Source organism: Cebus imitator, unplaced genomic scaffold, assembly GCF_001604975.1.
Source record: "Cebus imitator isolate Cc_AM_T3 unplaced genomic scaffold, Cebus_imitator-1.0 Scaffold616, whole genome shotgun sequence".
Lineage (NCBI taxonomy): Eukaryota > Metazoa > Chordata > Mammalia > Primates > Cebidae > Cebus > Cebus imitator.
In genome coordinates, this window is record NW_016107931.1 from 70,490 (window position 1) to 88,199 (window position 17,710).

General features: G+C 42.9%; 1 protein-coding gene across 3 annotated transcripts in view; it reads right to left on the reverse strand.

The window, feature by feature from the left end:
• HAVCR2 (hepatitis A virus cellular receptor 2) overlaps positions 1 to 17,710 on the reverse strand; it is a 55,711-nt gene that overhangs the window by 17,189 nt on the left and 20,812 nt on the right. For 2 of the 3 annotated variants that reach the window (XM_017517085.2, XM_037734424.1), the window contains exons 6-7: positions 17,027 to 17,145; positions 1,741 to 1,870 (exon numbers count right to left, since the gene is read on the reverse strand). In XM_017517085.2, the coding sequence (XP_017372574.1) occupies positions 1,741 to 1,870; positions 17,027 to 17,145 (249 nt within the window). Of the gene's footprint in view, positions 1 to 1,740; positions 1,871 to 15,446; positions 15,665 to 17,026; positions 17,146 to 17,710 lie in introns of those variants that run through there. The other variant, XM_017517086.2, reaches the window with a different exon arrangement.

Sequence of the window (17,710 nt, forward strand, 5' to 3'; positions counted from 1 at the left end):
AAAAAAAAAAAAAAAAATTAGTGGTGAGTGGTTGCACAAGTGTGTGGTCCCAACTATTTGGAAGGCTAAGGTTGGAGGACCAATTGAGCCCGAGTCAAGGCTGCAGGGAGCCATGATTGCACCACTGCATTCCAGCCTGGGCGACAGAGCAAGAGCCTTTCTTTCTTTTTTTGAGATGAAGTTTTGCTTTTGTTGCCCAATCTGGAGTACAATGGTGCCATCTCGGCTCACTGCAACCTTCACCTCCTGGGCTCAAGCGATTCTCCTGCCTCAGCCTCCTGAGTAGCTGGGATTACAGGCAGGTGCCACCAAGCCCAGCTAATTTTTTGTATTTTTAATAGAGACGGGGTTTCACTGTGTTAGCCAGGATGGTCACGATCACCCGACCTCCGGTGATCCACCCGCCTAGGACTCCCAAAGTTCTGGAATTACAGGCGTGAGTCAGCGCACCTGTAGAGTAAAACGCTTTCTCAAAACAAACAAAACAGCCAGGGGTGGTGGCTCACGCCTCTAATCCCAGCACTTTTGGAGGCTGAGGCAGACAGATCATTGAAAGCAGGAGTTCCAGACCAGCCTGGCCAACATGGCGAAACCCTGTCTCTACTAAAAATACAAAAAATTAGCCAAATATGGTAGCAAGCTCCTGTAGTCCCAGCTACTCAGGAGGCTGAGGCAGGAGAATCAGTTGAACCCAGGAAGCGGAGATTGTGGCTCATGCCTATGTCCAGGCCCTTAGGAGGCCAAGGCAGGTGATCACTTGAGTCCAGAAGTTCAAGACCAGCCTGGGCAACATAGTGAAACCATATCTCTACAAAAACGTTTTAAAAATTAGCCGGGCGTGGTGATGCACACCTGTAGTTCCAGCTACTCAGGAGGCTGGGGTGGGAGGATCTCTTGAGCCCAGAAGTTTAAGGTTACAGTGAGCTATGATCAAGCCGCTGCACTCCAGCCTGTGTGACAGAGCAAGACTGTCACAAAAGTCAGCAGCCAACGCTAGGCTTTTGATTTACTGAACATTATATGAGTTTTTTTAAATAATGTTTTTCGAGACAAAGTTTTTTGGCTCACTTTATCCTCTGCCTCCCAAGCTCAATCCATCCTCCTGCCTCAGCCTCTCCAGTAACTAGGACTGCAAGCATGTGCCACCACACTCTGCTAATGGTTTCTATTGTTTTGCAGATGGGCTCTGACTATGTTGCCTAGGCTGGTCTCAGCTTCCTGGGCTCAAGCAATCCCCCTGCCTTGGCCTTCCAAAGCGTTGAGATTACAGGGATGAGCCACCACTCCCAGCTACAAATATTTTTACTTTACAAATAATAAAACTACGAACAGACTTATGCCCTCAACACATTTCCACATTATTATATAATACCCATTTAACAGATCAGGAGAAGCTCAGCAAAAGTATGTGTTGAGCCGAAAGTCACAGTTTCAAGCCAGCCTGAATAAATACAGCTCAACAGAAAGGTACCACACAATTTTCTGCAGTTTTATTTCTTCCTCCTATTTCTCACACTAAACTTGCCCAGGTAAAGTAAATAAGGCCACTATGGAAGTCCATGATTCCATTTAAATAAAAGTCAATTTCTCAGGCAATCCAAAAAACTGTTTTATGTAAATTTCCCCTAAATTTCTTGGCTCAATCATTATTGTCCTTATATCTCATATAAAACTACAAAAGTCCAAGCAGCTATATCCTGGTTTTCTCTTTGTCATAAGTTTCCAGAGGACTGCACTTACCAGTTAGTTAGGAGGCTGTTTTCCAGCTTCTCTTCCTTCCTCCCGGTCTGTCTGTAGCTCTCCTCCAAAGATCTTTGTAGATAAAGACAACTTTCTCCCAGAATTCCATTCTTTATCTCTTTGCCACACCCTTACATAAGAATAATGAGAAGCACGTTTGAACATTACATTTCTCCAGTAGGCCGATGTTTTTGCTAGATTTGATCCACTTACAAATTTAAACAGATTACAGGAGATTATTAGTAGGCTGGAATAGTACTTGTTCTCTGCTGGGCTTTTTTTTTTTTTTTTTNGTAGGCCGATGTTTTTGCTAGATTTGATCCACTTACAAATTTAAACAGATTACAGGAGATTATTAGTAGGCTGGAATAGTACTTGTTCTCTGCTGCCGTTTTTTTTTTTTTTTTTTTCCTTTTTTCAGACGGAGTCTTGCTCTGTCGCCCAGATCAGAATGCAGTGGCGCAATCTCATCTCATTGCAACCTCTGCCTCCCGGGTTCAAGCAATTCTCTGTCCTCAGCCTCTCGAGTAGCTGGGACTACAGGCACTTGCTACCAGGCCTGGCTAATTGTCGTATTTTTAGTAGAGTCAGGTTTTCACAATGTTGGCAAGGCTGGTCTCTAACTCCTGAACTCCGGTTATCCACCCACCTTAATCTGCCAAAGTGCTGGGATTACAGGCGGGAGCCACAGCGCTCTGCTGGGCTATTTTTAAAGATTCAGTCAAGATCTGGATGTTAGGTCAGACTCCAGGCTTGAAAATTTTTCTTTTATTTGAGCTGGAGTCTCTCTGTTGCCCAGGCTGGAGTGCAGTGGTCCAATCTTGGCCCACTGCAACCTCTGCCTCCTGGGTTCAAGCAATTCTCTGCCTCAGCCTCCTGAGTAGCTGGGATTACAGGTGCCACTACATCCAGCTAATTTTTGTATTTTTAGTAGAGACGGGGTTTCACCATGTTGCCCAGGCCAGTCTCTAACTCCTAACCTCAGGTGATTCTCCCACCTCAGACTCCCAAAGTGCTGGAATTACAGGTGTGAGCCATTGTGCCCAGCCAGTAGTTTAGTATTTTAGACTCTACTAAAAAATAGAAAAAAAAATAGCCAGGCGTTGTGACACATGCCTGTAATCTTAGTTACTATGGAGGATGAGGCACAAGAATTGTTTGAACCCGGGAGGCAGAGGTTGCAATGAGCCAAGATTGCATCACTGCACTACAGCCTTGGTGACAGCGTGAGACTGTGTTTAAAAATGAAATGTTTCCAAGAATTATTAAATTAGGCCAGCCATGGTGGCATGTGTCTCTAGTCCCAGATACTGGAGATGCTGAAGCAGGAAGATCGCTTGAGCCTAAGAGGTCAAGACTGCAATGAACCATGATTGCACCACTGTACACCAGCCTGGATGACGGAGGAGACCCTCTCTCAAAAAAATACAAAAACAAACAAGAAATATTAGATCAAAAAAACAACATGGTGGCTCACGCCTATAATCTCAGCACTTTAGGAGGCTGAGGTGGGAAGATCACTAGACCAGGAGTTCGAGACCAACCTGGGCATGTGAGACCTTGCATCTATGAAAAATAAAAGTTAGCGGGGTATGGTGGCATGTGCCTGTAGTCCCAGCTACTTGGGAGGCTGAGGTGAGAGGAAAACACAATTTAAACCACACACACAACAACCACCACCTATTTTATAGGAATCTAGTTTTGCAAAAACACTGCAACAAAATGACAGCATATGTTGGTATGTATGCACATGTGCCTATATGGAAAAGTTACAGGAAAGAACCTAGGAAACTAGTCATGTCAGAGTATCCTATCTGGTAGGGAAGCAGGCTGAGACAAGAGGGACTTTCAGTTTGAGGCTAGATATTTATGTATCATTTGACTATTTTACAAGAATGTGTCAATATGCTGTTAACATAATGCATGCAAAGTGTTTTAACAACAACAAAAAAACGCAAATCACAATCCCAAAACTGTACATTCTTGCAAAAGTAAAGTCCTTTATTTTGGTGGAGGGGGGACAGGGTATTACTCTGTTCCCCAGGCTGGGGTGCAGTGTCACAAGCACAGCTCACTGCAGTCTCAACCTCCTGGGCTCAAGCAATTCTCCCACCTCAGTCTCCTGAGTAGCTGGAACTACAGGAACATGCCACCAGCCACCACACCCTGCTAAATTTTTTTTGTATTTTGTAGAGACAAGGTCCCACTATGTTGCCCAAGCTGTTCTAGAACTCCTGGGCTCAGGCAATCCTCCTGCCTTGGCCTCCCAAAGTGCTGGAATTACAGGTGTGAGCTACCACACCCAGTCATAAGTGCAAGTTCTTTTACATTTACATAATATACTTCATTTTTCGTAGCCTAATTACCATCATCCTTTTCTTTAACCAGGAAAGACAGAGAGAAAAGACAGCAACTTAAGTTGCCAAAAGCTAAACTAGGACATCAGCAAGCATCTAGAAAGACAGAAGATTATAAAATAATGCTTTTGTTTGTTTGTTTTTGTTTGTTTTGAGACAGAGTTTCACTCTTGTTGCCCAGGTTGGAGTGCAATGGCACGATCTCGGCCCACCACAACCTCCACCTCCCAGGCTCAAGCGATTCTCCTGCCTCGGCCTCCCGAGTAGCTGGGATTACAGGCATGCCCCACCACACCCAGATAATTTTTGTATTTTTAGTAGAGACAGGGTTTCTCCATGTTTTTCAGGCTTGTTTCAAACTCCTGACCTCAGGTGATCTGCCTACCTCGGCCTCCCAAAGTACTGGGATTACAGGCATGAGCCACCGCACCTGGCCAAAATAATGCTTTCATAAACATAAAAGCACTACACCACAAAGCGCATGTTCTTCTACAAAGTAGAAAATACATCGGGTCACTATAGTTGACCCTTGAACAACATGGCTTTGAACTGCAAGGGTCCACTTGTTTGCAGATTATTTTTTTCAATTAAAAGTTATACCGAGCGTGCCTGCCTTTCCTTCCTCACCTTCCACCTCTACTTCTGCCACCTCTACCACCCCTGGGACAGCAAGACCAACCCCTCTTCCTCTTCCTCCTCCTTCACAATGAGCTTACTCAATGTAAAGATGATGAGGACATTCTTTATGATGAGTGGTAAATATATTTTGTCTTCCATAGGATTTCTTAGTTCCATTTTCTTTTCTCTAGCTTACTTTAAGAATATAGCATATAATATATATAATATACAAAACCATATACATTATATGATTTATAGACTGTTTACATTATCAGTAAGGCTTCCTGCCAACAGTAGGCTATTGGCAAATTTTTTGGAGAGTTATATACAGTCCGAGCAAGGTGGTTCATGCCTATAGTCCCAGCACTTTGGGAGGCCAAGGCAGGAGGATCACTTGAGCCTAGGTGTTTAAGACCAGCCTCGGCAAAAAGCCAAAACCCCTTCTCTACAAAAAATACAAAAATTAGGCAGGCATGGTGGCACACACCTATAGTTCCAGATTCTAAAGAGGCTGGGGTGGGAAAATTGCTTGAGCCTGGGGAAGTCAAGTCTCCAGTAAGCAGTGATCATGCCATTGCACTTTAGCCTGAGCAACAGAATGAGACTGTCTCAAAAATAAAAAAAAAAAAAAATAGAAAAGTTATATGCTTATTTTCAACTGCACAGGGGATCAGTGTCCCTAGCCCCCATATTGTTCAAGAGTCAACTCTGTATATTTATTTGAGGGACTGCTGTTACAATCGACATCACCTGTGTCACTTTATGCATTCACCCATTTATATTTACTGAGCACTTGCTATGTGCCAGGCAACCTTATTCTATGAGACTCATTTCAAGTTTTACAGAGTTAAGCAAATGCTAAAGCTAAGAATTTGTATTTTCAGAAATTTCTATTTAATGACATCACAAAAAACCCTTTTCTGTATCATTCAGAATCTAGCGTGTGGGTCTGCGGTATGCTTATTGCCTTTTATTATAACCATCTGCTTGAATATCAGGCTGCCTTGCTGTATTCTGACTTCCTTGAAGAAAAAACATAAACCTTTTTGTGGTGCCCGTGTCACAGCTTGTGTTTGCAATACAGCAGGCATAAGTTTATTCATCCAGTCTACAAATACTTATTTCATACCCACTGTAAGCCAAGCAATGTACTAGGCCCCTGGGATGAGGCATGAATGATAGAGTTTACTTTCTAGTTGAGGGTTGGGGTAGATAGATCACACACATAGAAAAATGCAAGCAAGAGAATTTCAGATTGGAACAAACTATGCAGGAAATAAACTGAATTAGAGATGGGAAGATCGTTACTTGGATAGGGTGGTTGGGGGAACGCTCTTAGATGAGATTTAAGCTGGGTGCAGTGGCTTATGCCTGTAATCCCGGCACTTTGGGAGGCTGAAGCAGGCAGATCACTTGAGGCAAGGAGTTTGAGACCAACCTGGGCAACATGGTGAAACCTTCTCTCTATTAAAAATACAAAAAAAATTAGCCGGGTGTGGTGGTAGGCGCCTGTAGTCCCAGCTACTCGGGAGGCTGAGGCAGAGAATCGCTTGAACCCAAGAGGCAGAGGTTGCAGTGAGCTGAGACCGCACCACTACACTCCAGCCTGGAACAGAGCAAGACTTAGTCTCAAAAATAAATAAGTATAATTAAAAACTAAAAAAAATAAAATAAAAAGAAATTTAAACTGGAAACCAAAAGATGAGAAAGAGGAAGCTTTCTACAAACAGTCTGAGAGAAGTATTCTGAAGAGAGGAAATGGGCATCGAAAAGGGGCTGGAATCAGGAAGAAGTTGGGCTGTTCTAGAAATAGAAACATCAGCGTGGCTGAAACACAGAGTATAAGGAGACATTGGTGAGGTCAACAAAATTTCAATGCAAGCTATTGAAAGGTTTTAAATAAGAGTAATTGAATCCAGTTGATGATTTAAGAAAGAAAAATAAGGCCAGGTATGGTGGCTCACGTCTGTAATCCCAGCACTTTGGGAGGCTGAGGTGGGTGGATCACAAGGTCAGGGGTTCGAGACTAGCCTGGTCAACATAGTGAAACCCCATCTCTACTAAAAATAGAAAAACTAGCTGAGCATGGAGGTGAGTGCCTGTAATCCCATCTACTCAGGAGGCTGAGGCAGGAGAATTGCTTGAACCTGGGAGGCAGAGGTTCCAGTGAGCTGAGATTGTGCCACTACACTCCAGCCTGGGCAACAGAGTGAGACTCCATCTCAGAAAAAAAAGGAAGGAAGGGAGGGAGGGAGGGAGGAAGGAAAAAAGAAAGGGAGGGAGAGAGGGAAGGAAAGGAAAGAGAAAATACCTAGGTTACTGTGTGAGGAGAATGAACTACCAGGAGAGCAAAAGTGGACTAGGTGGCTACCACTAGGAAGCCATTTCTTGGTTGGATGCATGGACACATGGATGGAAGGAAGGAAGGAAGGAAAGAGAGAAGGGAGGAAAGGAATAAACAGATGAATGAATGATAAAAATAACTGATTACAGGTTGGGCCCCAGTGGCTCAGCCTGTGATCCCAGCACTTTGGGAAGCCAAGGCGGGTGGATCACTTGAGTTTAGGAGTTCAAGACAAGCCCAGCTAACATGGCAAAACCCTGTCTTTACAAAACATACAAAAATTAGCGGGCTGTAGTGGCAAGCACCTGTAGTCCCAACTACTTAGGAGGCTGAGGCTGGAGGATTGCTTGAGCCCAGAAGGCAGAAGTTGCAATGCCATGATCAAGCCACTGCACTCCAGCATGAGTGACAGAGTGACAGACCCTGTCTCAAAAAATAAAAATAACTCTGATTACAAAAGAGCAAGCTTCATGAAAGTTACTTGACCTAGATTTTTTAGCTTAAAGTGGTTTTTAAGTCAAATTTGAAAAAGCAAAACCAAATTATTTTTAGTGAAGGAACATGCTGGAATAAAAATAGGGTTTTCTAAAATGATTGACTTGAAACAGATGGTATGTATTTAGCTATACACTTGCTGGCATCTTGGTTTAAAATATCTATTTTGTTTTATAGTTATAATACGTCCATCAGGATCATACCCTTTGACAAAGCAATTCTATATCTAGAACTCCATACCTGGAAAATACACAAATGTGGCTGGGTGCGGTGGTTCACGCCTGTAATCCCAGCACCTTGGGAGGCTGAGGTGGGCGGATCACAAGGTCAGGAGTTCAAGACCAGCCTGGCCGATATGGTGAAACCCCATCTCTATTAAAAGTACAAAAAATAGCAGGGCACTGTGGCCGGTGTGTGTAGTCCCAGCTACTGGGGAGGCTGAAGCGTAGAATTGCTTGAACGCAAGAGGGGGAAGTTGCAGTGAGCCAAGATCACACTACTGCACTCCAGCCTGGGTGACAAAGCGAGCCTCTGTCTCAAAAACAAAAAAAGAAAATACACAAATGCACATAAGTTTTTCGTATAAAGGATGTTCTTTGCAGCCTTATTTGAAATGGAGAAAGAAAATAAATTATCTGTCAATAGTGAAATGATTTAATAGAACATACATGTTTATTCTACTCAATACTATATAGCTATCTAAATAAAAGGTATTCTCCCAAATATTCTGACATGAACTAATAGCCTTCTGCAAATAGTGAAAAAAAAAAAGTGAGTTATAACCTATATCTGTGTGTGTGTGTGTGTGAGAGAGAGAGAGAGAGAGACACGGCACGGTGGCTCACTGTGACTCATGCCTGTAATCTAGCACTTTGTTATTTTGATTTTTTTTTTTTTTACTTCTATCCAAAAGTTACTATGCAATCTCAGCATTTAGGAGACTGAGGCAGGAGGGCCCAGGAGTTTGAGGCCACCCTAAGCAACATAGTGAGAACCGCGTCTCTATTTTTATAAAATAGGGCCAGGTGCAGTGGCTCATGCCTGTAAATTCAGCACTTTAAGAAGCTAACATGGGCAGATCACTTGAGGTCAGCAGTTAGAGACCAGCCTGGCCAACATGGTGAAACCTCTCACTGCTAAAAATACAAAAATTAGCCAGGCGTGGTGGCGGGCAACTGTAATGCCAGCTACTTGGGAGGCTAAGAGAATCACTTGAACCTGGTAGGCAGAGATTGCAGTGAGCTCAGATCATGCCATTGCACTCCAGCCTGGGTGACAGAGCGAGACTCCATCTCAATAAAAATAAAATATAAAATAAAATAAAAATAAATAAAGGAGAGTGAGAAAGAGTGAGAATAGAGAATTGTCGGCTGGGCTCGGTGGCACACACCTGTAATCCCAGCACTTTGGGAGGCCAAGGCGGGTGGATCACGAGGTCAAGAGATCGAGACCATCCTGGCCGACATGGTGAAACCCCATCTCTATTTTTTTAAGAAAAGAAAGAAAGAAAGAAGGCAGCTATATAGTAACTAATGTCATATTTCTTGCTTTGTCAATGCTGATAATTATTTTCTGAAATTCTGTCAATTCTGATAATTAATTTCTCTAATGGTGATTAGGAGCTTCTTAACTGCTGCTTATGTAATGGGAATTTTGTTGGAGTACGAGGTTGGTGGGAAGAACAATGAGAAATGCAGGGAACTTCACGAAGGCCTTGGCAGCAGGCAGATTTCATAGCCCCCTCAGGGTTGGCTCCTTTCTCCTTTTTCTTTTTTTAAAATTTTTTGAGACAGAGTTATCGCTCGTTACCCAGGCTGAAGTGCAAATATGTGATCTTGGCTCACCGAAACCTCTGCCCTTCCCCATCCCTCGGGTTCAAGCAATTATCCTGCCTCAGCAGCCTCCGGAGTAGCTGGGGTTACAGGCATGTGCGACCATGCCCAGCTAATTTTTGTATTTTTAGTAGAGATGGGGTTTCACCATGTTGGTCAGGCAGGTCTCGAACTCTTGACCTCAGGTGATCCGCCTGCCTCAGCCTCCCAAAGTGCTGGGATTACAGGCATGAGCCACCGCTCCTGGCCAGCTCCTTTTTTCAACCCTCAGATTTAGTTAATACCAAGGTCAAAAGACTTTTGCTAAGACCTAGAGTTAAACTTTGGGATAAAGAAATGAATCAAGAAATCTACATTATTAGAAAAAAATGTGTGAGATAAACTTTCCTGTATTTACATAGTTATTACTTTTTATTTAAGTGTTTTCTGAACAAAAACTAAATTCAGTGTGCAGCTGAGGAGTCATGGCAAGTAAAACCGTGGATAATAAAATTAGAAACAAATTAGATATCGTTATATAGACATTTGGACATACCAGGGCCAACAAAAGAAGATAAACACTGCATTGGAGTGCAAAATATTTGTTTCACATGAACCAGATTTAAAATGAATGAAAAAGTGCAAATACAAAATACAGAAATTACAAAGACTTATCAGCTTATCATGAAGCAAATTGTTGTTTCTTTGTTTTTTTGAGATGGAGTGTTGCTCCGCCACCCAGGCTGGAGTATGGTGGCATGATCTCAGCTCACTGCAAACCCCACCCTCCAGGTTCAAGTGATTCTCCTACCTCAGCCTCCCGGGTAGCTGGGATTACAGGCTCACACCACCACGCCCGACTAATTTTTCTATTTTTAGTAGAGATGGAGTTTTGGTATGTTGGACAGGCTGGTCTGGAACTCCTGACCTCAAGTGATTCATCCACCTCGGCCTCCCAAAGTGCTGAGTTTCTAGGCGTGAGCCACCGTACCTGAGATCATTCTCAGCAAACTGACACAATAATAGAAAATCAAACACTGCATGTTCTCACTCACAGGTGGGTGTTGAACAATGAGAACACATGGACACAGGGAGGGAAGCATCACACTGGGGTCTGTCAGGGGGAAAGAGGGGAGGGACAGTGCAGGGTGGGGAGTTGGGGAGAGAGAGCATGGGGAGAAATGCCAGATATAGGTGATGGGGAGGAAGGCAGCAAATCACACTGCCATGTGTGTACCTATGCAACAATCTTGCATGTTCTTCACATGTATCCAAAACTAAAATTTAATTTAAAAAAAGAGAAGATACAGAGGCTCTAGCAGATTGGTGCAAAAGTTACTTTACTATTTTTTTTTTTGCCATGACTTTTGCCATCAAAAGTCATGGTGAAAACCACAATAACTTTTGCACCAACCTAACAGAAGCCTAAAATTGACATTTCTGATTGATAGTGCTCTCTTGCACAGGTTTCCCAGTGAAAATCAAGCAAAATCCAAGCCCTCTTCAAGCTTAAGAACCTCCCAGACAACTGGTTAGCTGCCTCTCTCCTTTGCCCCACTTTCCAACTGAGTTCCAGAAAATTGTGATAGAAAAATCTTAAAAATGACTGCTCTAGGGCATCTCTACTTATCTCTAGAAGCATCCAGACTTTTTCAATGGAAATATGGAGACAAAATTAATTTGTGTTCAGTTTAATTTTTTAAATCAATAAATTAGCATTGGGAGTAGACAGGAGGACCCTTTGAACTTCAAAATATATTTTGAAATGGTGGAAATGCTTTGTATCTTGCTTAGGGTGGTGTTTACATAGGTGTATATTTGTTGAGTTTAAATTGTCAGCTTCAAATGAGAGCATTTTGGCTGGGCATGGCAGCTCACGCCTGTAATCCCAGCACTTTGGGAGGCCGAGGTGGCCAGATCACTTGAGGCCAGGAGTTTGAGACTAACCTGACCAACATGGCAAAACCTTTTCTATACTAAATACAAAAATTAGCTGGGCGTGATGGTGCATGCCTGTAATCCCAGCTACTTGGGAGCTAATCTCATACCTGAGGCATGGGACACAGAAGGAAACTCTGTCTCAAATAACAAAAAAAGAGAGAGCATTTTATTGTATGTAAATTATACCTGTTTAAAAATTTATCCACATGACTGAAGAATGAAAAAAATTAATAATAAAAATTCAATAAGCAATTTCCATATACACACTCTCTTATAACATTACAAAAAGGAAAAAACAATTTTCATTTATATAAATTGACTTACTCTTGTCTGAATCAATTAGTGAGCAACTGAACTGTTTGGAATTTCTGCCTTGGGAATTTTAAATCTAGAAGTGATGAGCAGATAAAATACAATAGACCTTCCTTTTTTCAGTCTAAAAAGATCAGGGACTCTCCCCTTTTTCAGAACCTGTGGGAGTTCTGTGGGCAGCTCTGGAAGAAAAATCCTAAGGCATTTCTAAAAGCAAACCACACATTTAATCTTATTGCACTATTTTTAAGTCTCTGAGTAACCAGTTGCCATCTCCTGGGCCCTTTGTAGTAATTCCCCTGCCTTTTTTGTTTTTCTGTATCCATCCTTCCCATTCCAAATACTTGGCGTAGAGTCAGATTTCACCTTGAAAACCAGGGTTCCAGTCCCGGCTTGCTGCCATACTCTACTACTGCCCTCAATCTTGACCTTGACCTTGTCTTCATTTATTTCTTTGATGAGGAGGGCAGACAGAAAAACACTGCTATAATGCTTGAATTTACTTTTTATTACAAAACAAAATGGAGAAAATAAACTAGAGCAGAAACATGAAAAAGGAAAAAGTGAGTCTTTCTTCACCCTTTGTCTCCATCAGTAACCATATTCATTTGGGTATATTCTTCCATATTTTAAAGGCAAAAAAATTCATCACTTGTATAAACTATTATGGAACCCTTTCCCCCACCTCCTTTGAACTTAACTACATAGCATTCTCCTCTGATAAGTAATGTAAGCTCCATGACAGCAAGGATTTTGACCGCTTCATTCATTGCTGTATTTCTGGAGACTAGAATAGTGTTTGGCATGAAGTAGGTGCCAATAAATATTCACTGAATGGGCTGGGCATGGTGGCTCACACCTGTAATCATAGCACTTCAGGAGGCCAAGGAGGGCAGATCACTTGAGGCCAGGAGCTCAAGACCAGCCTGACCAACATGGTGAAACCCTGTCTCTATTAAAAATACAAAAATTAGCCCGGCATGGTGGTGCATGCCTATAATTCCAGCTACTCCAGTGAGTATCTGGGCAGGAGAAGTGCTTAAACCCTGGAGCCAGAGGCTGCAGTCAGCCAAGATTGTGCCACTGCACTCCAGCCTGAGCAACAGAGTGAGACTCTGTCTCAAAAAAAAAAAAAAAAAAAAAAAACACACACACACACACACACACACACACACACACATTTTTTTTTTTCACTGAATAAACAAAAGGACATGAATCCTCCTTCCTGTCAGATCAACTAGGAGTTCCATGGAGCCAGGGATGTGTCTATTTGGTCCTCTTCTATGATCCCAGCACAAAAGAAAGTATCTGGCACACAGTAAACACTTAATAAGTATTTGTTGAATTAGCAAAAAAGCTTAATGATAAAATCGCCTAATTTTTTTTATTGCATTTTAGGTTTTGGGGTACATGTGAAGAACATGCAAGATTGTTGCATAGGTACACCCATGGCAGTGTGATTTGCTGCCTTCCTCTCCATCACCTATATCAGGCATTTCTCCCCATGCTATCTCTCCCCAACTCCCCACCCCCCACTGTCCCTCCCGTTTCCCCCCAACAGACTCCAGTGTGTAGTGCTCCCCTCCCTGTGTCCATGTGTTCTTATTGTTCAACACCTGCTTATGAGTGAGAACATGCAGTGTTTGATTTTCTGTTCTTGTGTCAGTTTGCTGAGAATGATGGTTTCCAGGTTCATCTATGTCCCTACAAAGGACACGAACTCATCGTTTTTGATGGCTGTATAATATTCCATGGTGTATATGTGTCACATTTTCCCCATCCGGTCTATCATCGATGGGCATTTGGGTTGGTTCCAGGTTTTTGCTATTGTAAACTGTGCTGCAATGAACATTTGTGTGCATGTGTCCTTATAGTAGAACGATTTATAATCCTTTGGATATATACCCAGTAATGGGATTGCTGGGTCAAATGGAATTTCTATTTCTATGTTCTTGAGGAATCGCCACACTGTCCTCCACAATGGTTGAAATAATTTACACTCCCACCAACAGTATAAAAGTGTTCCTATTGTTCCACACCCTCTCCAGTGTCTGTTGTCTCCAGATTTTTTAATGATCGTCATTCTAACTGGCGTGAGATGATATCTCAATGTGATTTTGATTTGCATTTCTCTAATGACCAGTGATGATGAGCATTTTTTCATGTTTGTTGGCCTCATGTACGTCTTCTTTTGTAAAGTGTCTGTTCATATCCTTTGTCCACTTTTGAATGGGCTTGTTTTTTTCTTATAAATCTGTTTTAGTTCTTTGTAAATTCTGCATATCAGCCCTTTGTCAGATGGGTAGACTGCAAAATTTTTTTCCCATTCTGTTGGTTGGCGATTCACTCTAATGACTGTTTCTTTTGCCATGCAGAAGCTGTGGAGTTCGATTAGGTCCCATTTGTCTATTTTGGCTTTTGTTGCCAATGCTTTTGCTGTTTTAGTCATGATTCTTTTTACTTGCAGCTGTGTATTGGCATAACACTATAATAAATCATTCCCTTATTGATTGTAAAAAATCTCCACAAATACTATTGCAATGATCAGCCTTGTACGTATACCTTTGTTTAAAGATTTTGGTAGGATAAGAATCTCTTTTGATGAGGACGATTGATCTGCTTCAAATGTGTCCTGAAGTTTCTTCTTACTAGAATTTCATGACTTTAGGACACTTATGGGCTGGGTGTGATAGCTCACGCCTGTAATCCCAGCACTTTGGGAGGCTGAGGCGGGTGGGTCACATGAGGTCAGGAGCTCGAGACCAGCCTGGCCAACATGGCAAAACCCCATCTCTACTAAAAATACAAAAAATCATCTGGGTGTGGTGATGTCCACCTGTAATCATAGCTACTTGGGAGGCTGAAGCAGGAGAATCGCTTGAACTGAGGAGGCAGAGGTTGCAATGAGCCAAGATCGAGCCACTGCACTCTAGCCTGGGTGACAGAGTGAGACTGTCTCAAAAAAATTTTAAAAAGACACTTAAGATTAATTTTTTTAGCCTGTATGGGAGCTGCTGCCTATAATTAATTTTGCTAAACGATCTCCCTTACATATCTCCCTGTAGAATGCCAGTGCCTCCCAAAACTATCTAGATGCAGCCCAAACGCTCTCATTCACACAAGACTGTCAGAAAGACTTCTAGAAACAGACAGGCTGCCAAAGCCTTGTTGGCCAGCATCTTCTACATGCAGCACTGTCACAGCTTGGTCATCACCTGAGGAGGAGCAGTTTTTAGGTGGTGATAGGTCCCTATTGTTAATTCATTCCTATGTGCTGAGAATGGCTCAGAAGAGAGGGAAATAGACAAAAGAGTAAGACACCAGCAAAGGCCTGAGCTGAATGATGTTGAGAAACACAGGCCACTTTGGCCTGGATAAGAGTAAATACAGGAGCTTCCAGGTATGTGTGAGTTCTCCAAGAAGTGAACTTGCAGAGTCACACTCTTATCTGAGCTCTGTAACGAAAGTCTTCCAGGAAGCTACCTTTCCGCTTATTATTTTTTTCGCTCCAAAAAATATTTAGGCGGGGTATGGTGGCTCACACCTAAAATTCCAGCACTTTGGGAGGTCAAGGCAGCGGGGATCGCTTGAATCCAGGAGTTTGAGACCAGCCTGGCCAACATGGTGAAACCTTATCTCGACTAAAAACATACAACTTAGCCTGGCACGGTGGCGCATGCCTATAGTCCCAGCTCCTGGGGAGGCTGAAGTGGAAGGATAAATTGTGCCCAGGACATCAAGGCCACAGTGAGCCTAGATCAGGCCACTGCACTGCAGCCTGGGCAACAGAGTGAGATTCTGTCTCAAAAACCAAACAAAAAAAAAGGGTAAAAAAATAATTTAGTAAGTTTCAATTGTGTGTCAGAGTTGTGCCAGGCACTGGGGGCAACAATAAGCAAGACAGACCAAGTCTTCACCACCTTGAAATTGAAGTTTAGGGATTACTTTCCATGTAAGGATCTAATGCTGGCAATACAGATTTCTGAAAGCCTTTGCCTTATTTCCAGCAGGAAACAGAATTTGTGTCCCAGTCACTGCTTCTTCTTCTATGAAAAATACAGCTTCAGTTTGGTCCATGAATAGAGAAGTTGGTCAGAGATATTTTCTTTCTAGTACACCACAAGCAAAATGTGGCGACATGCACAGATTGAACGCAGTTCCTTTTTCTCTGGGAGCTCCTGCCACATCTCAGGCACGCAGGTCAGTCTTCGTAAGAGAGGCAAAAGAGAGCCGTGTGCTGGCACTTACAGTTGGACAGGTAATGCTCAAAGAAGCCTAAAGCTCAACATTCTGAGGGAATCTTCAAGATCAAGGCAGACCCGGTCCAGTCATCTCTTCATCATTTAAGGATCACTGGCCAGGTGCGGTGGCTCATGCCTGTAATCCCAGTGCTTTGAGAGGCTGAGGCAGGAGAATCACTTGAACCCAGGAGGTAGAGGTTGCAGTGAGCCGAGGCCATGCCACTGCACTGCAGCCTGGGCAACAGAATGAGACTCCATCTCAAAAAAAAAAAAATTTTTTTTTTTTTAAGATGGAGTTTGCACCATATTGGTCAGGCTGGTCTTGAACTCTCGACCTCAGGTGATCCACCCGCCTTGGCCTCCAAAGTGCTTGGATTACAGGTGTGAGCCACTACGCCCAGCCAAAAAAAAAAAAAAAAAAGTTTTCAAAGGCAGATCATGAGGTCAGCAGTTCGAGACCAGCCTGACCGACACGGCAGAACCTGGTTTCTACCTAAAATACAAATATTAGCTGGGTGCGGTGGCACACACCTGTAGTCCCAGCTACTCGGGAGGCTGAGGCAGGAGAATTGGTTGACCTGGGAGGTGGAGGCTGCAGTGAGCTGAGATCATGCTGCTGCACTTCAGCCTGGGTGACAGATCAAGACTCTGTCTCAAAAAAAAGGATCCCAGATCTCTTCAAAAATCAGTGGCCCCTTTAGACTTTCTGTGCCAAAAAAGGTATGCATTCATCTCAGCACCCAGTTTTCCCTAGTTTATCTGAAGTTTGGTGGATATATGATGTACCCGAATTTCCTGGAGCTCCGGAGACTCCATGTCAATAATTCCTAGTGTATATAAAAGCCTGTTTGAGCTCTAACATCCATGATTAACAGTCTCTGAGTTGGGTAACTCTGTTGGCTTAGATACAGAGATGATGACATGCCTGTTTAAATTCAGTGCAGGTCACAGTTGAATTCCCATGTGAGTCATTTTCTGAAAATGGAAAAACTCTGCTCCGTGGCAGTGGACAGAACCTCTAAAACCAGTCAGCTGACACAGCTTATAGTTTTTGAAAAAGGCAATACCAAGTTCAAAAATAAAATGGTTGGATCTACGGCATTGCAAAGCTGCAACCCAAGGGCTGTGAGGGTTGCTGTCCGCTGCTGACAGAGCAGTAATACTCACTGGGCTCCTCCATTTCATATACGTTCTCCTCAATGGTATAGATATTCTCTTCTGAGCGAATCCCCTCTGCTGCTGCATTTGCCAACCCTGAGGGAGGGAGGTTGGCCAAAGTGATGAGGCTGTGGAAATAAAGTGTCACAGTTGAGTTAAGCATTTCCCAGGTAACATGGAATAGAGTTAAGAGACTAAGCTTTCCCAAAGAGACAGCAACTAAATACGGTGCATGACCGTTGATCAGATGCTGAACAAGGGGAAAAGCCAAGAAATAGCAATAAAATACTATGGGGAAGCAATTGAGAAAATTTCCATTAATTTTAATTTTCTTAGGTATAATAACAGCATTGTGATATCTGAAAGAATATCTTTATTTCTAGGAGTTGCAGGCTGAAGTTTACGTGAAGTGTCAAGATGTCATTATGTACACATTATTTAGATTTTTAAAAAATGGGCCGGGCACAGTGACTCACGCCTGTAATCCCAGCACTTTGGGAGGCTGAGGCAGGCAGATCACCAGGTCAGGAGTTTGAGACCAGCCTGGCCAATATGACGAAATCCCATCTCTACTGAAAATACAAAAAATTAGCCAGGTGTGGTGGCACATGCCTGTAATCCCAGCTACTCAGGAGGCTGAGGCAGAAGAATTGCTTAAGACCAGGAGGCAGAGGTTGCAGTGAGCTGAGATTG